Here is a 27,818-nt window from a genome sequence, read left to right as displayed (position 1 = left end):
GAAAAATTAGTGTATGAGATATGCAATTGTCAGCTTGAAAAATTGGGAATAACTATTAGGAAAGTAAAATTGAGCTTCCAGAAAACCAGGGATAAAGAAACAAAGGACAGTTTGCATTTAAATGATCACAGACAAGTTCATGAGATCATCTTAAAGATTGTAATACTGTTGTTGTAATTAAGAATACAAAGGCATGGGGTAGGGGGTGGATTGAGCTGAATGCGCAGTGTCTTGGGATTTTATGTTCACTGTTAGTCCAAAGAAAGCTGAAAATGATCAGAAATCACAAACTAAAGGGGCATTAAGCCCAGCCACGGGAAGGTGTTTCAAAGAGTGTCCTAGCAATCCGCCATCACATTGATCTGAATCAATACTCTGACTGATGACCTAGGAGCAAGTGTCACAAAATTTATGGATGACACTGAGGTGGGGAATGCCATAGAGGACAGAGGCAAGAGGAGGGAAAAAATAGGTTAGACATGGGTACATCTGCAATTAGAGAAAATCCATGACAAAGACATGAACAGGCTGGAGTAATTTAGAAGGCAACACAATTTCGGAATGAGAAAATTCAACATGAATTTACACTGAGTAAGAATAGGGGTCAAGGTGGAGAAGGCCATTGTCATTTGCAATTGCATTTAAATCTATATTCGGCACACGTGGCCCAGAGTGATGCTTAACCAGGTAAGAACCCTCCTCTACCATCAGAAATAAATCAGGGGGAAAGCAAGTGGAAGTAGAGGGAACTGATGGTCATGAGCCCACCCAGGTGCCAGCTCCTCTTACGTGGTTCTCACTTGCTACTCAGGAATCCTGTGCTGTAGGAATCATTAGCACTTCATAGGTGTGGATTTGGCGTCAGATTGTCCTGTCTGCTACTTTTTTTTTTTTAAATAGAGATGAGGATCTCACTATGTTGCCCAGGCTTATCTCAAACTCCTGAGCTCAAGCAATTCTCCTGCCTCAGCCTCCCGAAGTGTTATAATTACAGAAATGAGCCACCACACCTGTCCTGTCTGCTACTGTTATTGAAGGTCAGTTGCCCTCATGGCTCCCTCCCTCACTTCTTTCTGGGTTCTGCTGCTTTCCTGGCAAGGCCTGCTTATGTAGAACAGCATCTCCTTACCTGCTTTATTTATTTCATGCCACTTATTTCCATTTGATGTACTACATGTGTGCTTATTTACTGCTCTCTCACTGGAATATAAGTTTACTGCAGAATCCCCACAGCCTAGAACATGCCTGATATGTCATAGGCATTTGATAAGTATTTGTTATTAAATTATACTCTTCCCAGGAATGAATGTTTTCTTTTTGCTATCTAAGTGTAAACTTTAATTCATCTACCAGGAGGCTACCTAGCTTGGAAAAGAAGAAAAAAAAAATCACACTTACATAAAGAAAACGCTGAACAAAGAACTTCCAAGAAGTAAGAAATATCTTGCTCAATTTTTTTTTTTTAGAACATTAATTTACTTCCACTGGACAAGGCAAATCTGTTTCTGTAAACCACTATTTTTATTAATAGAAATTCCCTGCCTTTGCTAAATGATAAACAAATGTCAAGAATTTGAAGGAGTATCACATCACTGGGCTCCTTTGAGATCCATATGCCTCAATTCAACCGTCAACCATGCCAAGAAAGAGGAGAGCAGCTTATGTCCAAAGAAACTGGGAAAGAAAAAACAAATCTCCCTGATGCTTTCTTTAGATGACACTAAGCAACTGAATGGGGGATTAAAAAACAAAAACAAACAAAAAACCAAAACAATAAAAAAACCACCACAGTAAACAAACAGAAAAAACCAAACACACATTGACTTCATCTCTGGGTCTTTTGTAACTCAAGAAACAACACCTGAGTTACATGGAATGCTTTATCTTAGTCTTCTTCACCCTCGCTGTCCTATTTTTGAACCCTAGACACCACACCTGCCTAGCTGTCATTGGGCTTTTAAATTCTCTGAAATAGACTATATAGCTGTTTGAGAGCAGTACATGGAAATTAGTAAGCACCTGAGAGGTGCTGATTTCTCTCTCTCTCTCTCTTTTTTTTTTTTTTTTTTTTTGTTTTTGAGACAATCTCACTCTGTTGCCCAGGCTAGAGTGCAGTGGTGCCACCTCGGCTCACTGCAGCCTCTGCCTTCTGGGTGAAGCGATTTTCGTGCCTCAGCCTCCTGAGTAGCTGGGACTACAGGCGCATGCCACCGTGCCTGGCTAATTTTCTGTGTTTTTAGTACAGACAGGGTTTCACTGTGTTGGCCAGGCTAGTCTCAAACTACTGAACTCAGGTGATCCAGCCCCTCAGCCTCCCAAAGTGCTGGGATTACAGACGTGAGCCACCATGCCCTGCCCGAGAGGTGGTGATTTCTTTTGTGATGTTAAAGGAATTAGTTTCCTGATGAGGTTGAGCTGCTATCTCGGTAGAACCCAAGGAGGCCAAAAGGTGGGTACCTCAGGGAAGACCCTGGAGTGATAAGACACCAGCACTGCTGCCCAGTACCATGCGAGTATCTTTTCTAAAGAGAAAAGTGTGCAGGGAGCGAAGAAAGGAAGCTGGCTTGTACAGTAGCAGAGATTGACACGTAAGTAGCTGACACTGATCGATAATGCCCATGTGCCAGGCACTGTACTGGGGCTGCGTGTGCATGATATAGTCTGTTAGTCCTCACAGTAGCTCCATGAGGTTGATGCAATGACATCATAACACAGGAAGTTAAGGCAATTGCCCAAAGACACACAGCCAGCAATTGGCAGGGCCAGGCTCTAACTCTGGAGTCCCGCTTGTGATCATAATGCACTTGACCAGCACATCCCCGATGACACCTCAGACCTATGTAGGGCTTGCATCGCAGGAAGGTGGAGGGAGTGGTACCCAGATGCTTTTTTTCTATTAAAAACTGCACCAGCATCTAAGAGGGAAGGATTATTCCAGATGAGTTTGCAATAAGATCCCTTTGATCCTTTGTAATCTTTCATCAATTAGCTCATGCAGCCAAAAATATTTCTGACTAATCACTTTAAAGATGACTTTGAGAACTCCTGTAGTCTGCTCTCTTATGCCTACTTCAGTGGAAAAATAATTGTACAAACTAGGAACTGCCATCTTCAGCATAATTTTAACTGGCCAAAGAAACTACCCAAACATTACCCAGAAAAGTTTAATCTATAAAGCAATTACTTATCTGTTTCAGAATCCATCTCAGCCCCCCCAACTTGGCCCTAGTGAATTATAAAGGTGTGAAACAACCTAACACATCCAAGCAAATCTATCTCCATGACAACACAGTAGCGATGCAGTCCTGGAATCAGGATGCCTGCGTTCCAGGCTGGCTGGATTACCTAGGGAAGTTTCCTCAGCCTCAATAAATCAGAGTTTTCTCATCAATGAGATGGGGAGCCACTGCATTTGCTGCAAGGTTCCTAGGAGATCATTTATTTCTCATCACCATTAATTTCTCATCTCTGATGTTTATAGTGCACTTAAAATGTTCCAGGCATCTAATGCTTCCTGTGTATTGCATTTAATTCTTACTCCCATGAGGTAGGTGCCATCATTAAAACCTGATTTAAGGATGAGAGGCTTGAAGCTTAGCTGAGGTTACATAGCTAGTCAGTGATGAGCCAGGATTTGTACTCAGATTTGAATGACTTCAGAGGCCACATTTTTTTTTTTTTTTTTTGAGACAGGGTCTTACTCTGTCGCCCAGGCTGGAGTACAATGGTGCTATCTCGGCTCACTACAACCTCTGCCTCGCAGGTTCAAGCAATTCTCCCGCCTCAACCTCCTGAGTAGCTGGTAGTACAGTGCACCTCACCACGCCCAGATAATTTTTGTATTTTTAGTAGAGACAAGGTTTCACCATGTTGGCCAGGCTGGTCTCAAACTCCTGGCCTCAAGTGATCCACTCACCTCAGCCTCCCAAAGTGCTGAGATTATAGACATGAGCCACCACATTGGGCCAGAGGCCACATTTTTAATCAATACAAGCTAAAGCTTGTTAATGTTCCATGACTGAACTCTGCCCTGCCTCTCTGCTGCCATCCTTTGTATATGAAACTCTTAGAATTAGATAAAAATCCTTGGAATAGCATATTCAAACATAAAGCCTTACTGCTGTCAAATGGACCCAGGCTGCACGTGTTCAAAGTTGGTCAAGGAAATCCCATGTTGCCATTCCGAGCGGGCCCAGGTGGTCAGACTCCATCGGACGATGCTCCATTCATGATGGGTGCTGTGCAGGGTCACATGCCACACTGTGTCACCTCTGTGTCATTGCTTTGCCTAGAGCTGGTAGTTTACAATTTTAACCACTAGCTCCAATTTTATTGCTTCCTCTGGACACATTTCATAAGACGATGAATGCTTTACTCTTGTTTCCAAAAAAATGTCATAACTTGTTCAAGGTCACATAGCTTGTTACTGGCAGGGGCTGAGTCATTTGGGTAAATTATTAGGCCTTAGTTTCTTCATCTATAAAATAGGGGGATTAGACTAAATCATCTCCAAGCTCTCCTTCAGCTCTCAAAAATTTATGGTTCTGGGCCACAGACACCACCAGCCAAGCAACAAGCTGGATTCAGTCTTCCTCTTCAAATGGGGGAAGGAGGAACATAGGAAAGAGGAGCTGCAGTGTGAGGGCAGCAAGGAGCTAAATAGCTGAGGAATGATTGATGGGGAGGGAGTCGGGGGCAGAGTCAAGAGACTGGCAGATATGGTCAGGACCGAGCCACTTGTGGAGGCAGAGATGTGTGGGAGGCGAGGCCTCAGCCGCTGACAAGTAGCTCAGGCCTCTCTCCATGGACTTTCTCCTAAGCTGGTTACCCCTTTCTCAGCTCAAGTCAGCTGTTTCCCCACCTCTTCAGTGAGAGGGAGGAAGAGACTGTATGGTTACAGCAACTCCAGTTTCTTGATCTCAGTCCACCTGTGCTCACTGTGGATAAAGTTAGTTGTTACCAAATTATATCAAATCGAAGACTATGTCTATTGGAAGGTGCACCATTATTTTTACAGATAACCAAGAAAGATAGACACTGCCAATTACCTTTGCATGGTGTTGTCAATTCTAAGATGGAATCTGCTTTCAGGAGACATTAAGAAGTATGTCTTAGAATTGATGAAATATATTCTAACTCCCTCCATTACTCATGATAAAATCCACAAGTTAAGGGTTTCCTATGTAGCAGGCACTATATTAAATGCTTTACATAATATCACAATAGCCTGTGACGTAAGTGTTATTCCCATTTATTGGTGAGAAAAGCTCAGAGAAGCTAAGTAACCTGCCCAAGGTTGCCCAGCTAGCAGAGACTATATAGGAACTGGGGTCAGTCTGACTCCAGAGCATGTGCCTTGAATCACTAGGTCATCTCACCTTCAGCAGAGAGCTACTGGATTACAGTCCTTGGGATGACAAGTGGACTTGTTTCTGGGGACCCTGGCTTCTCCCTCCCCTACTGTTCTGGGTAGAGCTGCTAACGAAGGAAGAAAGTGGGTAAGGGCTCACAGGTACATTCTTGGCTCATGGGGCAACCAGGAAGACAGCTCCAGCTCTGGGTATGCAAGAGTTAAACATAGGAGAAATGGGCTTAGAAGGGCACCAGAATTCCCAGAGCTGGCTCTACAGGCAAATATGAGAGAATAAGAAGAAGGAGTCAGAAAGAAAGGAAGGTGAATTTGGTACCTCAGAGCTCCCGTGAGAGGGATGATGACTGTAAGGCTGATGAATATGGCTCGAGGGTCCTGGCATGCATGTGCCTTTCCAAGAACCTGACGGGGACCTACCAGTTGTGAATTCACAATTTTACCTTCCTTTTTAAAAAGAGGACTCAAATTCTGAACATTGCAAGTTTCACAAACCTGGATCCTCCAGTTCCAATCTTGGTGTTAATGAAAGCAGGTGTGGTTGGGGGTGGTGGGCCTCAGAGAAAGCTGGAAGGGAGTGGGGCCACATGAGCACACAGGAGTGATGGTTAAACAAACAAAAAAAAAGTCGGGGGAAATATGACTATGAGAAAAGGATGTCTGCTTCCTTGGCCTGCCAAGTTTTATTTGGCCTGCAGAAGTAGACCATTTCCTGCCCTATTCCTTCCAAGACCAACCCCACAGACTGGCAGTGAGCAATTTTCCTCCATTTGCTTTGAAGAAGTTGTTTTACCAATGAGCCCTGAAAGTGGGCAGATTGTCATAGAACCCTTAGGTATATTTTTTTATTCTTTAACAATGATTTTGTGCCTGTTTTATCATGGATATATTAATGTAGTAGTATATGTGTATAATTTTATATAGACAACTACACATATGACAGGCAATGGAGAAATTTATTGATTGATATAGGTCTGTGATCAAGAAGTTGCAAGATTATTGCCTATGGAGATATTTCTCCAGTTTCTTAAAGTTCTCCCATTAGAACACTTATACACTGTTGGCAGGAGTGTAAATTAAATCAACCATTCTGGAAAGCAGTATGGCAATTCCTCAAAGAGCTAAAAGAAGAACTACCATCCCACCCAGCAATCCCATTACTGGGTATAAACCCAGAGGAATATAATTCATTCTACTATAAAGACATATGCACGCAAATGTTCTTTGCAGCACTACTCACAATAGCAAAGATATGGAATCAAACTAAATGCCCATCAATGACAGTCTGGGTAATGAAAATGTGATACAGATATACCATAGAATACTATGCAGCCATAAAACAGAACAAGATCATGTCTTTCGCAGGAACGTGGATGGAGCTGGAGGCTACTATCCTCAGCAGACTAATGCAGGAACAGAAAACCAAATGCTGCATATCTAAGTGGGAACTGAATGGTAAGAACTTCTGAACACAAAGAAGGAAATGACTGACACTGGGGTCTACTTGAAGGTGGAAGGTAGGAGGAGGGAGAGGAACAGAAAGGATAACTATTGGGTACTGGGCTTAATACCTATGTGATGAAATAATATGTACAAAGCCCCATGACATGTGTTTACCTATGTAACAAACCTTGACATGTACCCCCCAAACCTAAAATAAAAGTAAAAAAAAAAAATAAATTCTCCCCTTAAAGCTTCTGGGCAACAAAATCATAAAAGACACTCGTCTTGGGTAAAATTGTAGTTACATTCGCAGACTTCAATGCTCAATGTCTTGGACCTTTGCTTTTTTACATTTCTTTCAACTTGGACAGTAAATTAAAATCATTGTTTTATTTTTCTCTTTTTCGGTTACTAGCCTAGTATTTGGAATTTGCCAAAGCTATATTCCTCAGAATTTACCTCAAGAGCTCCTTTGTATCAGTGGAGGATGAAGAACGGAGAAGAGGAGGAGGAGGATGAAAGAAACTTAAGAGATGTGGCAACTAATTGCAAATGTGTAGATTGTATTTAGCTCATGATTCAAACAAACTAGATATGTGTTATTAAAGAATTATGGTTGTTTTTGGTGTGATATTAGTATTGTGGTCACATTTCTTAAGAATCTATCTTTAGAGACAGGTGCTGAAATGCTTGCAGATGAAATGACATTATCATCTGAGATGTGCTTCAAAAACAGTTAAAGGAGATATCGATGAGATGGCCTTGAATTCACAATTGCTGAAGATGGGTATGGGGCATATGGAGTTTTATTATAATCTTTTCTCTCCTTTTATATTGTTTGTAGTTTTCCATTATAAGTTAAAATGAAGAAAATAAGTCAACCAAGCATGAAGCGGTCAGTGAGATTCTTACAGACATCCCAACTTTGCCTCTTATCCACCTGACATAGTCATGGAACTAGAAAGACAAACACAATTTGCCAAGCATCAGAGTGGCATCTTGAAACTGCTGGGTTTTGTTTAGGGTGACTTCCCTAGGAAGAGAACACTTTGGACCAGGGAGTGAACAGCTTGGAACTGGAGTGGCTTTACTGCTGGCAAAAAAGAATTTGCTAATTCTCAAAGGGGGGAAAAATAAGACCATGAAACAGGATCACAATGCTCTTTGGACATCAAAGAATCATTACAAAATAAGATTTTGATGAGTTCAATGAAAATGAATCAGGGCCATGAGGCTTCAATTTCCTTCAAAATACCCAAGTCTAAAAATTCAAGGAAAAATGCCCTGTTAAGCATGTGCTGAACTGAAATGCTTCAAGAGTCATTGAGCCCAAATGGGCCCTGGCTTTGCCCCAAGACTGGATCTTGTTCCTGTTGGAATATGATTTCTCCATCATACCCCATTTCCTCTATAAACTCCACCTCCTTCCTTCCAGGTCCTCGTCCAAATTCTACTTCAGATGCTTAAAACACAGGACAAGACAAATCCAGGGATCAGCAACATTTTTTTTCCCCTTTTCAATTTCGATAAGAAAGAAACAAATTCTTGGAGACTCAATTTGGAAAACATTTGCTGGCAAATCCATAAAGCTCACCCTGTTGGTTTGAACTTTGAAAGTGTTGGGAATGGCTAACACAGTGAAAATGAAGTGGGGAGGAAATGGATGCTAAGGCAATCCACTGTATTCCACTCACCCCCGACTCATTCACCCCAGAAAAAATCCAGCCATAATCATCTGGACCTTCCTGTGTGGATCTCCATTATTACAAAGCTTTTTAAAAAAGGCACTTCCCCAGGTCATGGAGTTCATGGCCCAATACCTGGCCCAGGTCTGACTGAAGTCAGCAGGCAGGAAAAGGAGCTACTAAGGGTGGTCTTGCCACACAGCCTTGACCTAGAGAAGGGGATACTGAAGAGCCAGACCAGGGCATAATGGGTAGACGGAAATAGATATAGAAAATGGAGGCAAGCAACCTCCCCACTTGAAAGCCTGGAACTCCCAGCTGGGTTTGATTTAAAGCTCTCTTTGGGCCCGTTAGCCCAAAAATGAATGTTCTTGTTGCATGAAGTCTGTGCAGTTTGTCAGAGGTGTATGTTGCAGGTTAGGTTAGAGTCAGTTAACCTAGGAGGTGGTTGGTGGTTGGAATCCTTGGTTCTAAGAGCTTGGTGTGTTCTGTGGCTCTGACTCCTGGAGCCTACCACATTTTGCAGGAAGGACATACATAAGGCTGCCCATAACTCCTACTGCTCTTGGCAGTTTCTCCCGGAAACCTCATCCTTCTGTTACAGTAGGTAGTCAGGCAGACATGAGCAGGGAAGGGCACCCTCCCCACAATGAGGAATGTCAGGCAACCATCAGGTGATGGTCGGGCAGTTGTTAAATGTCTCTCTAAAATAATCATTGGTTGAAGCCAGGGCCAGACAGTTTCCCAATAAATAGAAAACACCTGGTGATCAGCTTCCTAGTAAGATCTCAGGAGTTGGGTGAGTGGACTCAAGCGTGCACACTAAGAGGCAAAACGGCAGAGTTTAACTGGTATATGAATCCTCAACTGATAAGGAGAAAAACCCCTCAAGTGAGCACACACACAACTTCCGTAAGCACACTGTGCATGCTCACCCGCCAAGTGCCTGAAGGCCACTGTGGATGCAGACAGCTCACTCCAAGGGAAGAATCAGGGGAGAAGAGATGCAACCCCCCTGGAAGAATGCCAACATATGAAACCCCAAGTCAAAGGTCAAACCACCCAGCTGATCTCAAGTCACCCGCTTGGCCCTCTTCTAAGTGTACTTCCATTTGTTCCTGCTCTAAAGGTTTTTAATACACTTTTCACTCCTGCTCTAAAACTTGCCTTGGCCTCTCACCCTGCCTTATGCCCCTTGGTTAAAAATTCTTTCTTCTGAGGTGTTAAGAATTGAGGTTGCGGGGGTGGAGCCAAGATGGCCAAATAGGAACAGCTCCGGTCTCCAGCTCTCAGCCCGAGCGACACAGAAGATGGGTGATTTCTGCATTTCTGCTAGAGGTACCGGTTTCATCTCACTAGGGAGTGCCAAACAGTGGATGCAGGACAGTCGGTGAAGCGCACTGTGCACGAGCCAAAGCAGGGGGAGGCATTGCCTCACTCGGGAAGCGCAAGGGGTCAGGGAGTTCCCTTTCCTAGTCAAAGAAAGGGGTAACAGACGGCACCTGGAATATCGGGTCAGTCCCATCCTAATACTGCACTTTTCCAACGGGCCTGCAAAACGGCAGACTAGGAGATTGTGTCCCGCACCTGGCTCGGAGGGTCCTATGCCCACGGAGTCTCGCTGATTGCTAGCACAGCAGTCTGAGATCAAGCTGCAAGGCGGCAGCGAGGCTGGGGGAGGGGTGCCCGCCATTGCCCAGGCTTGCTTAGGTAAACAAAGCAGCCGGGAAGCTCGAACTGGGTGGAGCCCACCACAGCTCAAGGAGGCCTGCCTGCCTCTGTAGGCTCCACCTCTGGGGGCAGGGCACAGACAAACAAAAACTCAGCAAGAACCTCCACAGACTTAAATGTCCCTGTCTGACTGACAGCTTTGAAGAGAGTAGTGGTTCTCCCAGCACACAGCTGGAGATCTGAGAACCCACAGACTGCCTCCTAAAGTGGGTCCCTCACCCCTGAGCAGCCTAACTGGGAGGCACCCCCCTAGTAGGGACAGACTGACACCTCACTTCGCCAGGTACTCCTCTGAGACAAAACTTCCAGAGGAACTATCAGACAGCTGAATTTGTGGTCTCACAAAAATCCGCTGTTCTGCAGCCACTGCTGCTGACACCCAGCCAAACAGGGTCTGGAGTGGACCTCTAGTAAACTCCAACAGACCTGCAGCTGAGGGTCCTGTCTGGTAGAAGGAAAACTAACAAACAGAAAGGACATCCACACCAAAAACCCATCTGTAGATCACCACCATCAAAGACAAAAAGTAGATAAAACCACAAAGATGGGGAAAAAACAGAGTAGAAAAACTGGAAACTCTAAAAAGCAGAGCACCTCTCCTCCTCCAAAGGAACGCAGTTCCTCACCAGCAACGGAACAAAGCTGGATGGAGGATGACTTTGACGAGTTGAGAGAAGAAGGCTTCAGACGATCAAACTACTCTGAGCTACGGGAGGAAATTCAAAACAATAGCAAAGAAGTTAAAAACTTTGAAAAAAAATTAGAAGACTGGATAACTAGAATAACCAATGGAGAGAAGGGCTTAAAGGAGCTGATGGAGCTGAAAGCCAAGTTTCGAGAACTACGCGAAGATTGCAGAAGCTTCAGTAGCAGTTGCGACCAAATGGAAGAAACAGTATCGCTGATGGAAGATGAAATGAATGAAATGAAGAGAGAAGGGAAGTTTAGAGAAAAAAGAATACAAAGAAATGAACAAAGCCTCCAAGAAATTTGGGACTATGTGAAAAGACCAAACCTACGTCTGATTGGTGTACCTGAAAATGACGGGGAGAATGGAACCAAGTTGGAAAACACTCTGCAAGATATTATCCAGGAGAACTTCCCCAATCTAGCAAGGCAGGCCAACATTCAGATTCAGGAAATACAGAGAACGCCACAAAGATACTCCTCGAGAAGAGCAACCCCAAGACACATACTTGTCAGATTCACCAAAGTTGAAATGAAGGAAAAAATGTTAAGGGCAGCCAGAGAGAAAGGTCGGGTTACCCACAAAGGGAAGCCCATCAGACTAACAGCTGATCTCTCGGCAGAAACTCTACAAGCCAGAAGAGAGTGGGGGCCAATATTCAACATTCTTAAAGAAAAGAATTTTCAACCCAGAATTTCATATCCAGCCAAACTAAGCTTCATAAGTGAAGGAGAAATAAAATACTTTACAGACAAGCAAACGCTGAGTGATTTTGTCACCACCAGGCCTGCCCTAAAAGAGCTCCTGAAGGAAGCACTAAACATGGAAAGGAACAACCGGTACCAGCCACTGCAAAAACACGCCAAATTGTAAAGACCATCGAGGCTAGTTTGCATCAACTAACGAGCAAAATAACCAACTAACATCATAATGACAGGATCAGATTCACACATAACAATATTAATGTTAAATGTAAATGGGCTAAATGCTCCAATTAAAAGACACAGACTGGCAAACTGGATAAGGAGTCAGGACCCATCAGTGTGCTGTATTCAGGAAACCCATCTCACATGCAGAGACACACATAGACTCAAAATAAAGGGATGGAGGAAGATCTATCAAGCAACTGGAAAACAAAAAAAGGCAGGGGTTGCAATCCTAGTCTCTGATAAAACAGACTTTAAACCAACAAAGATCAAAAGAGACAAAGAAGGCCATTACATAATGGTAAAGGGATCAATTCAACAAGAAGAGCTAACTATCCTAAATATATATGCACCCAATACAGGAGCATCCAGATTCATAAAGCAAGTCCTGAGTGACCTACAAAGGGACTTAAACTCCCACACAATAATAATGGGAGATTTTAACACCCCACTGTCAACATTAGACAGATCAACGAGACAGAAAGTTAACAAGGATATCCAGGAATTGAACTCAGCTCTACATAAAATGGACCTAATAGACATCTACAGAACTCTCCACCACAAATCAACAGAATATACATTTTTTTCAGCACCACACCACACCTATTCCAAAATTGACCACATAGTTGGAAGTAAAGCTCTCCTCAGCAAATGTAAAAGAACAGAAATTATAACAAATTGTCTCTCAGACCACAGTGCAATCAAACTAGAACTCAGGATTAAGAAACTCATTCAAAACCGCTCAACTACATGGAAACTGAACAACCTGCTCCTGAATGACTATTGGGTACATAATGAAATGAAGGCAGAAATAAAGATGTTCTTTGAAACCAACGAGAACAAAGACACAACATACCAGAATCTCTGGGACACGTTCAAAGCAGTTTGTAGAGGGAAATTTATAGCACTAAATGCCCGCAAGAGAAAGCAGGAAAGATCCAAAATTGACACCCTAACATCACAATTAAAAGAACTAGAAAAGCAAGAGCAAACACATTCAAAAGCTAGCAGAAGGCTAGAAATAACTAAAATCAGAGCAGAACTGAAGGAAATAGAGACACAAAAAACTCTTCAAAAAATTAATGAATCCAGGAGCTGGTTTTTTGAAAAGATCAACAAAATTGATAGACCGCTAGAAAGACTAATAAAGAAGAAAAGAGAGAAGAATCAAACAGATGCAATAAAAAATGAAAAAGGGGATATCACCACCGATCCCACAGAAATACAATCTACCATCAGAGAATACTACAAACACCTCTATGCAAATAAACTAGAAAATCTAGAAGAAATGGATAAATTCCTCGACAAATACACCCTCCCAAGACTAAATCAGGAAGAAGTTGAATCTCTGAATAGACCAATAACAGGTTCTGAAATTGTGGCAATAATCAATAGCTTACCAACCAAAAAGAGTCCAGGACCTGATGGATTCACAGCTGAATTCTACCAGAGGTACAAGGAGGAACTGGTACCATTCCTTCTGAAACTATTCCAATCGATAGAAAAAGAGGGAATCCTCCCTAACACATTTTATGATGCCAGCATCATCCTGATACCAAAGCCTGGCAGAGACATAACCAAAAAAGAGAATTTCAGACCAATATACTTGATGAACATTGATGCAAAAATCCTCAATAAAATACTGGCAAACCGAATCCAGCAGCACATCAAAAAGCTTATCCACCATAATCAAGTGGGCTTCATCCCTGGGATGCAAGGCTGGTTCAACATACGCAAATCAATAAATGTAATCCAGCATATAAACAGAACCAAAGACAAAAACCACATGATTATCTCAATAGATGCAGAAAAGGCCTTTGACAAAATTCAACAACCCTTCATGCTAAAAACTCTCAATAAATTAGGTATTGATGGGACGTATCTCAAAATAATAAGAGCTATCTACGACAAACCCACAGCCAATATCATACTGAATGGGCAAAAACTGGAAGCATTCCCTCTGAAAACTGGCACAAGACAGGGATGCCCTCTCTCACCGCTCCTATTCAACATAGTGCTGGAAGTTCTGGCCAGAGCAATCAGGCAGGAGAAGGAAATAAAGGGTATTCAGTTAGGAAAAGAGGAAGTCAAATTGTCCCTGTTTGCAGATGACATGATTGTATATCTAGAAAACCCCATTGTCTCAGCCCAAAATCTCCTTAAGCTGATTAGCAACTTCAGCAAAGTCTCAGGATACAAAATCAATGTACAAAAATCACAAGCATTCTTGTACACCAATAACAGACAGAGAGCCAAATCATGAGTGAACTCCCATTCACAATTGCTTCAAAGAGAATAAAATACCTAGGAATCCAACTTACAAGGGATGTGAAGGATCTCTTCAAGGAGAACTACAAACCACTGCTCAATGAAATAAAAGAGGATACAAACAAATGGAAGAACATTCCATGCTCATGGGTTGGAAGAATCAATACCGTGAAAATGGCCATACTGCCCAAGGTAATTTATAGATTCAATGCCATCCCCATCAAGCTACCAATGACTTTCTTCACAGAATTGGAAAAAACTACTTTAAAGTTCATATGGAACCAAAAAAGAACCTGCATCGCCAAGTCAATCCTAAGCCAAAAGAACAAAGCCGGAGGCATCACGCTACCTGACTTTAAACTATACTACAAGGCTACAGTAACCAAAACAGCATGGTACTGGTACCACAACAGAGACATAGATCAATGGAACAGAACAGAGCCCTCAGAAATGATGCCGCATATCTACAACGATCTGATCTTTGACAAACCTGACAAAAACAAGAAATGGGGAAAGGATTCCCTATTTAATAAATGGTGCTGGGAAAACTGGCTAGCCATATGTAGAAAGCTGAAACTGGATCCCTTCCTTACACCTTATACAAAAATTAATTCAAGATGGATTAAAGACTTAAATGTTAGACCTAAAACCATTAAAATCCTACAAGAAAACCTAGGCAATACCATTCAGGACATAGGCGTGGGCAAGGACTTCATGTCTAAAACACCAAAAGCAATGGCAACAAAAGCCAAAATTGACAAATGGGATCTAATTAAACTAAAGGGCTTCTGCACAGCAAAAGAAACTACCATCAGAGTGAACAGGCAACCTACAGAATGGGAGAACATTTTTGCAACCTACTCATCTGTCAAAGGGCTAATATCCAGAATCTACAATGAACTCAAACAAATTTACAAGAAAAAAACAAACAACCCCATCAAAAAGTGGGCAAAGGACATGAACAGACACTTCTCAAAAGAAGACATTTATGCAGCCAAAAAACACATGAAGAAATGCTCATCATCACTGGCCATCAGAGAAATGCAAATCAAAACCACAGTGAGATACCATCTCACACCAGTTAGAATGGCCATCATTAAAAAATCAGGAAACAACAGGTGCTGGAGAGGATGTGGAGAAATAGGAACACTTTTACACTGTTGGTGGGACTGTAAACTAGTTCAACCATTGTGGAAGTCAGTGTGGCGATTCCTCAGGGATCTCGAACTAGAAATACCATTTGACCCAGCCATCCCATTACTGGGTATATACCCAAAGGACTATAAATCATGCTGCTATAAAGACACATGCACACGTATGTTTATTGCGGCACTATTCACAATAGCAAGGACTTGGAACCAACCCAAATGTCCAACAACAATAGACTGGATTAAGAAAATGTGGCACATATACACCATGGAATACTATGCAGCCATAAAAAATGATGAGTTCGTGTCCTTTGTAGGGACATGGATGAAATTGGAAAACATCATTCTCAGTAAACTATCGCAGGGACAAAAAACCAAACACTGCATGTTCTCACTCATAGGTGGGAATTGAACAATGAGAACTCATGGACACAGGAAGGGGAACATCACACTCCGGGGACTGTTGTGGGGTTGGGGGAGGGGGGAGGGACAGCATTAGGAGATATACCTAATGCTAAGTGACGAGTTAATGGGTGCAGCAAAACAACATGGCACATGGATACATATGTAACAAACCTGCACATTGTGCACATGTACCCTAAAACCTAAAGTATAAAAAAAAAAAAAAAAAGAATTGAGGTTGCTACAGATTTGCCACCAGTAACATTTCCATAGCCTTAGATGATTTAGGTTTCAAAATTGGAATTGCTCATTTTCATCTCCGGAGTACAAAACTCCAATGGGAATAAGCTATTCCCACTTAGTACTACTGTCTCTATAGGGATAAGAAAATAAAGTACAATTTTCTCTCCAGATTATATAATGAATATTGTTCCTAGTGATTCCACTTACAAACCAAAAATATTTGACTCTAAGCTAGAAAGAGCACAGCATTTCCTGGCTTCTTGGGAAGTCAGTCACACAGCTAGTGGCACTAGTTTCCAGGACTTGTCATCCTCCAGTGACCACGCCTAGCTTTCTTGTTGATAACTGTCTTCCTAAAATGAAGGGCAGGTACTTTGAAAAGCGAGTCCCAAACTAACTGTGCATCCACTCAAAGCTCACTCAGACTTTGTACCACAGGCAAGAGCAGGTCACACCACCAGAATATGGCACAAACATGAGAATAATTTTCAAGGATGATAGGAACTAAAAGTTGTTAAAGTGGGAAGGAGATGAAAAAACTCCACTTTTCTGTAACTAGCTCATGAGGGTTTGGTGTGTGGAGAACGAAATGCACCACCAGTACTAGCACCACTCCACCAAATTCTAAGTTTTTTTCTTGTATTTTTGTTAAACTTAAATATGTAGGCTGGGTGCAGTGGCTCATGCCTGTAATCCCAGCACTTTGGGAGGCTGAGGTGGGTGGATCACCTGAGGTCAGGAGTTCGAGACCAGCCTGACCAATATGGTGAAACCCCATCTCTACTAAAACTACAAAAATTAGCCAGACGTAGTGGCAGGTGCCTGTAGTCCCAGCTATTCGGGAGGCTGAGACAGGAGAATTGCTTGAACCCGGGAGATGGAGGTTGCAGTGAGCCGAGATGATGCCACTGTATTCCAGCCTGGGCAACAGAGCAAGACTCCATCTCAAAAACAAACAAACAAAAAAATTAAATATTTAAAGAAATGTTACAAAAGCCACAGGTGATGACTGACCAGCACAACGACAATCCCAGTTATTCAAGTACAGTGCTGCATCCTGAAACATCTGAGATGAGCCTAGCTTGTATCATTATGAGCAAGGTCAATATTCCCTTCCATAGAAACCAACCAGGGTCTTCTTTATCACAGCCTTCTCATCTTTCTGGGCCTATATTTACAGCCCTGCACGTGGAGAGACTTGTAGATGAAAACCTTAGAACAGTGTAGGCTCTGAGGACCACCCATATCAGAAGTAGGGGCAGAGTTTATTTTCAAAACACAGATTTGGAGGGCTCTAAATCAAACCTACTAAAATTAAAATCTTTGGGCGAGGGGGCCCATCCATTTTCATGCTTAAGCCTTCCAGGTGATTCTCATGAGGCCACCCCATTTTCATTCTTGACAAGCTCCCCAGGGGATCCGTATGGGCACTACAGTTTAAGAACTCTTCACTCCAGCTGGAAAGCCAACTTACCCTGACTTTCCCTGTTGAAAATTATCACATTTAAGAGTTGGCCAAGATATGAGGCAAATTCATTTCATTTGGTTTAACTTAATTCTGCCCTGAGCTGTGCAGAGGCTGGGCATATGAACATTACTACATCCCAAGATCTCCTCAGAACTCACAGGGTAGAAGTTCCTGATGCATATAGCACTGAGTGGGGACACAGAGGGGAGCGATAATTTTCAACAGGGAAAGTCAGGGTAAGTTGGCTTTCCAGCTGGAGTGAAGAGTTCTTAAACTGTAGTGCCCATACGGATCCTTCGGGGAGCTTGTCAAGAATGAAAATGGGGTGGCCTCATGAGAATCACCTGGAAGGCTTAAGCATGAAAATGGATGGGCCCCCTCGCCCAAAGATTTTAATTTTAGTAGGTTTGATTTAGAGCCCTCCGAATCTGCATTTTGAAAATGAACTCCGTCCCTACTTCTGATATGGGTGGTCCTCAGAACCTACATTGTTCTAAGGTTTTCATCTACAAGTCTCTCCACGTGCAGGGCTGTAAATATAGGCCCAGAAAGATGAGAAGGCTGTTTCCATGCTCATGCCCATGACGCTGAAAGTTATTTTCCCAGATTCCCTTTGGGGTCTAGGAAATTCAAAAAGAATGTTCATGGAGGTCTGTGGGTGAGGGCATGTGGGGAAAGAAAGGGCTGTCACTCATCCTTAGGGCATGCTCTTTGTAGACCTGAGGGCTGTCCTAGATTCCCCGTGCCCTGATCTATAGATTGGGACTCCACACCAAATACTCTGGTTTTAGGGTTCTTCTGTCAAATTCACTGTCCTCATGGTCGAGGCATCAGGTGACAATAAACATATTTAAAGAAGGAAAGGCCCTGGTATAAACACACCTGATAGCAATGACTTAAGCATACCCTGAGACTGACCCTGTGTAGCAGACACACATGCATGGGGTTCGGAGTTCCAAGCTAAGGAATCCAGGAGTGGCCAACCTGGAGGGTCATTCCTTATCTATGAGAAACAGCTTAGCCCCTAGCCTGTCCCAGGAAACGTGGGCTGTATAGGAGACTGATGACGTCCTTTGTTGAAGGTTGCTAGGTGGAGACTGTTAGGGACCTAAGTGAATATAAAATGCATGCCTTTTGCAAGTGTTTGCAGTTCTGTCCATCTCTCGCCATTGGACTATATGCAAGGGGGTTCTGCTGTCCAGCCTGCTGCCACTGGACTCTCTCCCCTATATGTAAGTCCCCGGTAAAACCCAGTGTCTCATTTGCCAGTTCTGGGTCTGCTCTTCATCCTTTTGAACCTGGTGTCTTTCCCACTGGAGTCAATAGGTGTTTGGCCCAACATTACGAATTGGTTTGGCCAAGTCGTTATAAACTATTGGCCCTCAAGTCCAAACCAGGCGTGCCTAAGTGATCTGCTAAATTAGACACAGGGTTTTTGTTTTGTTTTAAATTCAATTTGAATGCTTTCAGGCATTATATATTCATCTGCAGTTGGCCAGAGGCCTCACCACCTCCCTTTGTGTTATGCCTGAATGATACACATTTTAAAATAATTCCTGGCTGGGCACGGTGGCTTATGCCTGTAATCCCAGCACTTTGGGAGGCCAAGGCAGGTGGATCACAAGGTCAGGAATTCAAGACCAGCCTGGCCAATATGGTGAAACACCATCTCTACTAAAAATACAAAAATTAGCCGGGTGTGGTGGTGGGCGCCTATAATCCCAGCTACTTGGGAGACTGAGGCAGGAGAATCACTTGAATCCGGGAGGCGGAGGTTGCAGCTAGCTGAGATTGTACCATTGCACTCCAGCCTAGGCAACAGAGCGAGACTCTGTCTCAAAAAAAAAAAAAAAATCATGCCTTGCTCCTGTAGGCATTTGACTTTGAGAAACCTGGGCCACATGCTAAATTTGAATCCATGTACTGGATTAGTTCCAGTGTCTGAGCTGGGCATGAACTTAGGAACACAAGAGTGCATTGGTGTTAGAGAGAAAGGAAAATCCAGGAGGGTCTGTGCATCTGGAAGCACAAGGAATACAGGGCAAGCTTCCCCCAGTGCCAGGAATCCAAAGCTCAGATAAAGGGTGGAGGAAGCCCAGCAGATCCCCCAAGCTCTGCCTGCTTTTGGGATCCTATGGCCCAGAGTAGGTAAGAGAAGGCCTCCGTCTTGGACATGCAGCCATCACCCATCATTCCTGTTCCCAAGGGTGCTAAACTGGACCAGCAGCCCTATTTACTCTTCCAAATGATAGTTTTTCAAGCTTTGGTGACAACCACAGCCAGCTCCTAACCTTTTTGCTGGTGCCACTTACCATCCCTGAAATACTTCCTCGTTCTACCTGTTTCTGCCTCATTCCTCTAAGCACTTCAAGATCCAGCTTAAACCCCCAACTCCTCTGGAAGCTTTCCCTGATCAATTTCACCAACATGGACAATCTCTACCTCCTCTCAACTTACTACCTACTCTACTTATAAATGATTTATTTCCATCTGCCTTGAATCATTGCTTATATCTTTTATGTGTATAAATTTCAGCTTCTCAATTAGACTGTCAGCTCCTAGAGAGGAGGTACCATGCCTCAATTCTTATTGCCTATATTCCTTAGACAATATGACAGTACCTGAAATGTGTCACTAATTCACTGATTAATTATCCCCAGTAGCATCAGGGAACAGCTGCACAGAATTCTCTCACAAAGCATATACAGCAATTGGAAGCTTCTAAGAAAGTCAGATAAATGTGGAAACACCATCCTGGCAATTCCCTAGCATCGTACTTTCATAGATTGCTTGCGTCCGTTCAGTTATTCAGCAAAAATGTTGCCTTTGATTCATGTACTTGTAGAAGAGAAAATTATTAAGTGGCATAAGGACCTTCCTTCAAATGTAAACAAATGGAAACATTCCTCAATAGCAGGAATCTTTGTGTAGGAATAGCAGGAATCTGTAGTCAGTGGAGTGGTGGCCCCCAAAAGATGTCTACCCAGAACCTGTGAATGTGACCATATTTGGAACAAGGGTCTTCTAGATGCAATTAAGGATCTCAAGATAAGATTACCATGGAGTATCCAAGTAGGCCCTAAAGCCAGTGATAAGTTTCCTTATAAGAAGAGGAGAAGGCAAAGAGAATTGAAGAGGACACTGAGGAGAAGGCCATGTACAGACAGGTGGAGGCAGAGGTAGAGTTATGCAGCCACAAGCCAAGGAACACCTGCAGCCCCCTCTACAGAACCAGAAGAAGGCAAGAAAGCATTCTCCCCTATAGCCTTCACAGGGAGCATGACCTTGCTGACACCTTGATTTCAAGCTTCTGGATGCCAGAACTGTGGGAGAATAAATTTCTGTTGTTTTAAGACACCCAACTTGGGTTAATTCATGACAGCAGCCCTAGGAAACCAACATAGCAATGAAGAAGGATAGCGGATGGGAATGGGTGGGCAGGGAAGAATATCATGGCACCGGATTTCAAAGATCCCAACCTCAGCATCCATTGAGAGAGGAATGAGCCTTTTCGTAATCTCTGCCATTGTCTGTTTGTCTAGAAAAGCTTCTGCAAGGTCATTATTTCCTCAGAGATGCTCATGATTCAGATTTAAGCTAGATACTTTCTCTTGGATCCTGGAGTTACATTCCAATAAGATGGGACCAGATAATCCTGAAATGCAGAACAAATGATCGCTTCCAAGAACCTAGCTCTATTTATCAAAGAGCACCTGCTGTGTTAGACAAATCGACTGGTCCAGCTAATTACAAAGGAGGCACGGGCTACCACCACGTAGTTATGGCTGGTAGCACTATCTAATGTGACCAGACAAGCTTTTCTGATCTGGGCTCTATGAACTCCATTTAAAGTCTCTGTTTTCATTTGCCCACTGACTGTAACTTACACATAAGCCAACTCTTGCTATTTTTCCCGTCTGGTTAGGTTCGTAAGGAGGAATACATTTTTGCAAATGTTCCAAACACAAGGCACACACAGCAACACTTTTCATATGATTGCTAGAAGTCGTTCACATCAGTCTGTAATCCTTATTCAAAGCTTACTAACAAAAGGAGCTGGAAAAATATCACTAGAGGTTGGTGACATGAGGCATTTCCTTGCATAAAATGGACATGGGTCATGTAGGAAATTGTCTTTATTTTTCAGAGATGCACAATGATGTATTTAGGGGTGATATGTCACGATGGCTACAATTTGCTCCAGACCATTGCAGCAAGAAATATATGAAGCAAATGTGGCAAAATGTTAACCCATTAAATCAAGGCAATGGAAATATGGGTGCTCAAGGCATGTTTCTTTGTATCCCATAGGTTTCAAAAGCATCAAAAATAAAAATAACATGGATATATACATTTTATACATAGGGTTCTTTTTTTACTGATACTATACTTGTTTTCAGGTATAGAGACTGTCTCAATAAAGGGACGATGCCTGCTTGCAATTATAAATACCCAACAGAGGCAGCAGATCTATGCATACAAATTCTATTCTTAACTGCTCTTCAGTTCTATTTACGGAAGGAAGAGAAGTTACATCTATTGAGGAAAAAGAGTACCCCGAAAAAGCAGCATTGGCACTGAAGCAGGAAAAAAAGAAATGCCTTGTTGAGAAAGTACTGCATCTGTTAATATGGGGCTTTTTTGTCAAGTCACAGACAGCTAAGCATGCGGCTTTAAACTGCTGGCAGGGCGCTTTGTCCAAGTGCATCTAGTGTGTGTGGAATTTATTCCTCTAAATGGATATATCAGCTAGGGAATGGACTCAGATCTCACCCCAACATGCTAGGCACATAAACACACAGGCACGGACAGAGAGGGGACTCACAGTTCTGAATACAGGAAGTGCAGGTTGCCCACATTGTCAATGTAGTTAGCAGGACTGAGCCAAGGCAAGACCAGCAACAGAAGCGCCTTCATTCTCCGAGCAGCGTGCGGCCTTCTCCCTGGCCACCTTCTGTCAGCTACAAGGGCCCAAACCAGCCAAGCTCCTTTAAGCAAACCTTGCCATGCCCCCACAATCAGTAGATCATAAAGAATTTGACTGAGAACCTTTAGATTAAGCCACGTTAATAAATCACGGGCCTGTAAGAAGATTATGCTCTCTGATTCTCAGATGAGAGGATGCAGGAATGCAAGGAGCTACCATGGTTGGCGAGAGAGCTTAGGCTGAGAGCAGGCAGGCTGATGCCCAGGAAAGGAACCAGCCCCTCCTGCAGGATGCGGACTGGTTCTTGGGAAGCAGCTGGTACATTTACATCACCAGCTGGGAGCAGACAGGCTGGGAGTTAAAGAGTGTTGGAAGAGGGCATGAGCATGGCACATTCAGACCCCACTGTGTGAATAATTAAATAATGAAAAGCTGCCCTCCAGTTTGCTAGAGAGGCACTGTAAGAAATTCCCATCTTTGGAGCAGCCTGGAGATCTGAGCTTAAAGCAAGCATTCAGATATTATAACACAGGAGTGGCTGAAATATGAACCAACCCCACCTTCCTCCAGCACTGGATGTATATTTAGAGTACGATTTAAAACGTTTCACCGATCACCGTCTTGACTGCACTGACATATGAAAGAGATGTGACAGTGACAGCTTCCTTGCTAATTTTGAAAATTGGCTCTAGGGGAGAATAGGCTGTGCCATTCTCTGTCAGAATAACAAAGAGCCTGGATAGACATAAAGTTCTGTCCAAACAACGTACAGGTTCCCGTTTGGTGAGGAAATGAGTCACTCCATTCTTCCTTCTCCCTGGGGGGATTGAATTGAGCTCTGAAACCAGCTGTATGACCCTTGTTTCATTTAAGCTCTCAAGCCTCAGTCACCTTACCTTTGAAATGGAGCTAATTATGCCTTACCTGCCTGGTCTGTCAGGGACCGGGCCACATCCTCTCTTCCAGCTTTAAGATCTGGGATTTGAGACTGTGTCACCAGCCTCAACACTAAGACTTCTTTGCAGGCCTAAGCTCTGGAACACCACAGAAGCCCCCAGGACTCTCCCTTACCCCATATTCAAGAAGATTAAATTCCGTTTTGCCAACTCAAGACCAGAATCTTAATAGAAATGGCTCAAAGGGATAATTACATTCATCACATTAATGACAGCCAAGCCATGATAGCAAACTCCACTCCAAAGGAAGTAGACCAGAGAAAAGTCTACAGGATGAGACCAATTGCGATAAACTATGTTAGTCATTAGGAATTTGGGATCAGAGGCAGGGCTAAAAGAGTTTAAATACAGAAGACTCTTAGAATGTGCAGATTTAATTTCTACAGTTTACAGTGCAGATGAACAACCTTGATAAAACATGGGATGTAATAATTCATAATTTTGTTGAGGTCCAAATTGGAATTCTATTCTCTGTAAGGCTGCTCTGCAAGAGTGAGTCAGAGCTCACGGAAAGCAGTAGAAGGGAAGTTAGGTTTGATATTTAGGTGCTGGGGTTAGAGAAGCTTGAGGTTAGAGTTCTAGCTCTGCCGCATACTAGCTGTATGACACTGGGCATGTTTGGTTAACCTCTCTGAACCCTCATGTCCTCCCCTGTAAAAGAAAGACAATAGTAATAGTGCTTAACTCAGAGTGCTGGTGAGAAGGTGAAATGGGGCAATGCCCATAAACAACAAAGGGCTTAACGAGTATTAGCTTAATGTTATTGTATTTTATTTTTTTCAGAGATAGGGGTCTTGCTCTGTCACCCAGGCTGTAGTGCTGTGCCACAATTATACCTCACTGCAGTGGTGAACTCCTGGGCTCAAGCAATCCTCCTGCCTCAGCCTCCCAAGTAGCTGGGACTACAGGTGCATGCCACCATGCCTGGCTAAAAAAAAAAAAAAAAAAAAAATTAAAATCCTTTTCAGAGATGAGGGTCCCTCTATGTTGCTCAGGCTGGTCTTGAGTTGGCCTCAAGTGATATTCCTGCCTCAATCTTCAAGTAGCTAGGATTACAGGTGTAAACCACTGCACCTGGGTCTACTATTACTAATAACTATTAGCGATAGTGAATGAACCTACCTGGAAGCTTAACATCTATCTCCAAGAGGCCTTGTTATTCTTTTCTTATCCCTTCTTTCCTCCTATACTATTAGAGAAGTGACATGTTATAGTCTTATCCTAAATATGGAGTTTCACAAAGTCCTGAAACATGCTCTTCTTGGATGTCCAGGACCTCCTGTATAGATCAGAACTCTTAAGTAGCGTGATGTATTATAAAGGTTGTGGACTTCATATTGGTATTGGATTGTATTTCTGACGATCTTGGATATATCAGATTGCTTCTGACGTGTGATACATCTTTTATTAAAAAAGGATGACTGCCTATTCACCACCTTGCATTTCAAGGGGATGAAATTAATTAATTAATGTGACTGCAATATAAACATGAATGTAAGGTTTTCTGTTGTTTTTTTTTATGTCGCTATTGCAACCACTGCTGGTTGCCTATCAAACATTTAATCTCCCCTTCTTCCTTACAACAGAACCCGGGTTTTATTTATGCTGTTACTACATGTAGACCCTCTCACAGATGGGCAGCTGTATAACACAGTAGTGACTAATGAGGTATGAGTAGAAATTACTGGGTAAGGCATCTCAGAAGGCTCTTTAAAGGGAGGTGTCTCTATTGGCACATTGTATTTTTCCCTGCCTGCCTAATTCTTTCTGCCTGGAACTTGTACATGACACTGAAGCATGTAGCCATTTTGAGACTGTGAGGTGACAAACTTGAGGATGAAAACTAAACTGATTCCTGCTGGCATCATGTCATGGCAAAAATCATAGTAATCCTGTGCTTCCTACCCCTACACTTTGTATTACATGAGAAAAACAAAACTTCTACCTGGTTAAACCAATATAACATAATTTTCTATTACCTGCCATCCGATGTAATCCAATTAATACGATCCCTTGGGGCTAAAACCCTACCTCAAATGAACAGAGATTGCTCCATGGCTTCCTTGCCAGTAAACAGCCCTAACTCTAATCTTTGCCCTATTCTTTGCCTGGCTGTCCTATTTATCCTTAAATGTTATCTCAGATATCACTGATCATCTCCTATTTTCTTGCTTCTTTTCTCTTCACTAAACAAGGTTTATTCAGGTGCCAGGAAAATGTTGGGTTCCGAGTTAGAAGGTCGCAGTAAGGATGTATGTCAAAGCACAATTATTATGAGATGCTTAGTCCGGCTAAAATGACCAGCAAGACTAGTACATGCCTACTTTTCGTAGGTAATAGTCCCCTGTATTTCTTTTTCTTTTCTTTTCTTTTTTTGAGATGGAGTCTCACTCTGTCACCAGACTGGAGTGCAATGGGGGCCATCTGGCTCACTGCAACCTCCGCCTCCCGGGTTCAAACAATTCTCCTGCCTCAGCCTCCCGAGTAGCTGGGACTACAGGCACGCACCACCACGCCCAGCTAATTTTTGTATTTTTAGTAGAGATGGGGTTTCACTGTGTTGGCCACGATGGTCTTGATCTCTTGATCTCGTGATCTGCCCATGTCAGCCTCCCAAAGTGCTGGGATTACAAGCTTGAGCCACTGTGCCCGGCCCTCCCTGTATTTTTTCTTTCAATAAAGTCTTCCCCACTTTGTAGACAGCTAGCTGTGTTGTCCTGAACACACTACCCTGGATGGAAGTAAAGGTCAATAGAGGATCCAGGATAGACCTTTGGAGAAGAAACTCCCAGGACATTGGATGCAAAGTTAATCAGGAAAATATTCCCAGCCAGCCTTCAGCCACGTGCATCTTGGGCCAATTACATCACGTTTTCATTCACAGCTCTTTTCAAATTATTGAACAATGAACTCTGTATTCATACTAGTAAATACTTGAGGAGGGTCAGTTTTATTATCTTCCATTTTTAGAAAATAAGAGAGTAGATGCAGCAAACCACCATGACACACATACACCTATGTAACAAACCTGAACATTCTGTACATGTATCCCAGAACTTTAAAAAAAAGAAAAAAAAAGGAAAAAGGAGAGAAAGTAAAGGGCAAAGTGACTTGTCCTATGAAACAATTCATGTATGTTTTCAATTTCTCTCTTTTACCTTTAAAAGGTCATTTCCTTAGAGGCAGAAATCACAGCTTATTTTTCTTTCATTCAGGGCCTGACCTATTGTGAATCCTTGCTAAATACTGTGTATGCAGATGATGAGATTACAAAATGGAAATGTGGTCTTGAGCCTAAAATAAGTCTCGCTCAGGATCAAGAAGTAAAAGCTTGGCTTCCACACACCTTCTCATTGAAAGTCTGGGTCAACAGAGATGAGCAGATGGGCCCTCTGCAGGGGCCCCACTACATACTGGTAATGGCCTCCAGTTAGGAAGGCTGCCATTCAACTCAATAAGTCCATCACCCCCCTGGGAATTCTCTACAGTACACCCATGTGATGGGAGTCTGTAAACATCTAAGAGGGCAGAAATTAACAGAATTAGCCAGAAGTTTCCAACTGCTAGCTCCAAACTCAGATTTACTCCCATAAAAGAGCTCTCTAGTCTGAAAGCAGAAACAGTTGTCCAAGTAACCAATGATCTAGCCAGTCATATATACCTACAGCCAGTCCTAAATGTTTTATTCAAGTATTTATATTTAGTAGACAAGTATTGTTTACAAATGAAATGCATTCTGGAGAAAACAGGCACCAGCTGTTTAAAGATGTGATGCTGTCTGCCTGTACCCTGACTTAAGTCTCCTGTTGGGCGACAGGTGCAGAAATTTCAGTTAGACAGGAGGCATAAATTCAGGAGATTATTGTACAACAAGGTGATTATAGTTAATAACAATGTATTGTGCAGTAGAAAGTTACTGAGTACATTTTAAGTGTTTTCATCACAAAAATGGTACATATATGAGGTAATGCATGTCGATTGGCTTGCTTTAGCCATTTCACAATATATACATATTTTAAAACATCATATTGTACACCATACATATATACAATATGTATTTGTCAATTAAAAAAATAAAATTGGGGCCTGGCACAATGGCTGAAGCCTGTAATCCCAGAACTTTGGGAGGCCGAGGCGGATCACGAGGTCAGGAGATCGAGACCATCCTGGCTAACATGGTAAAAACCTGTCTCTACTTAAAATACAAAAAATTAGCCGGGCGTGGTTGTGGGCGCCTGTATTCCCAGCTACTCAGCAGGCTGAGGCAGGAGAATGGCATGAACCCCGGAGGCAGAGCTTGCAGTGAGCTGAGATCGCGCCAGCCTGGGCGACAGAGTGAGATTCCATCTCAAAATAAATAAATAAGTAAATAAAATTTAAAACCATTTTATTTAGATGCATATTTATTGAATAAAGTGATGTTAAAGATCAAGCAAACCAACGCAAAATTTATAAACAAAAGCTATGACAAGACTCCCATACAAGCAGCCACCAGCCTGGAGGCCTCACAGAGAAAAGTAAACACTTGCCTCTTAGTTTTCTAAATTCAAGGGTCTCCGGAGGTA

The 27,818-nt window shown here is 42.7% G+C and overlaps 1 protein-coding gene and 2 long non-coding RNA genes across 7 annotated transcripts in view; 2 read left to right on the top strand and 1 right to left on the bottom strand.

Annotated features, from left to right (window-relative positions):
* LOC129491030 (uncharacterized) overlaps positions 1-5,227 on the top strand; it is a 45,723-nt gene extending 40,496 nt beyond the window's left edge. For 2 of the 4 annotated variants that reach the window (XR_010114101.1, XR_008660435.2), the window contains one exon: positions 901-5,227. This is a non-coding gene — a long non-coding RNA (uncharacterized lncRNA). The remainder of the gene's footprint in view (positions 1-900) is intronic. The other 2 variants (XR_008660436.2, XR_008660437.2) reach the window with 2 other exon arrangements.
* LNX1 (ligand of numb-protein X 1) overlaps positions 1-27,818 on the bottom strand; it is a 147,430-nt gene that overhangs the window by 97,179 nt on the left and 22,433 nt on the right. Inside the window, exon 1 of one of the 2 annotated variants that reach the window (XM_055294677.2) lies at positions 22,196-22,555. The exons of the other annotated variant lie outside the window; for it this stretch is intronic. Coding sequence (XP_055150652.2) covers positions 22,196-22,287 — 92 coding nt within the window. The 5' untranslated portion in view covers positions 22,288-22,555. Of the gene's footprint in view, positions 1-22,195; positions 22,556-27,818 lie in introns of those variants that run through there. 2 annotated transcript variants of the gene reach the window in all.
* On the top strand, positions 6,733-7,442 carry LOC129491031 (uncharacterized). The gene is made up of 2 exons (XR_008660438.2): positions 6,733-6,823; positions 7,227-7,442. It is a non-coding gene; the product is annotated as an uncharacterized lncRNA (long non-coding RNA).

Source organism: Symphalangus syndactylus, chromosome 10 (genome assembly GCF_028878055.3).
Source record: "Symphalangus syndactylus isolate Jambi chromosome 10, NHGRI_mSymSyn1-v2.1_pri, whole genome shotgun sequence".
Taxonomy (NCBI): domain Eukaryota; kingdom Metazoa; phylum Chordata; class Mammalia; order Primates; family Hylobatidae; genus Symphalangus; species Symphalangus syndactylus.
The sequence above is the reverse complement of the archived record's forward strand: the minus strand, read 5'-3'. Positions and strand labels throughout refer to the sequence as shown.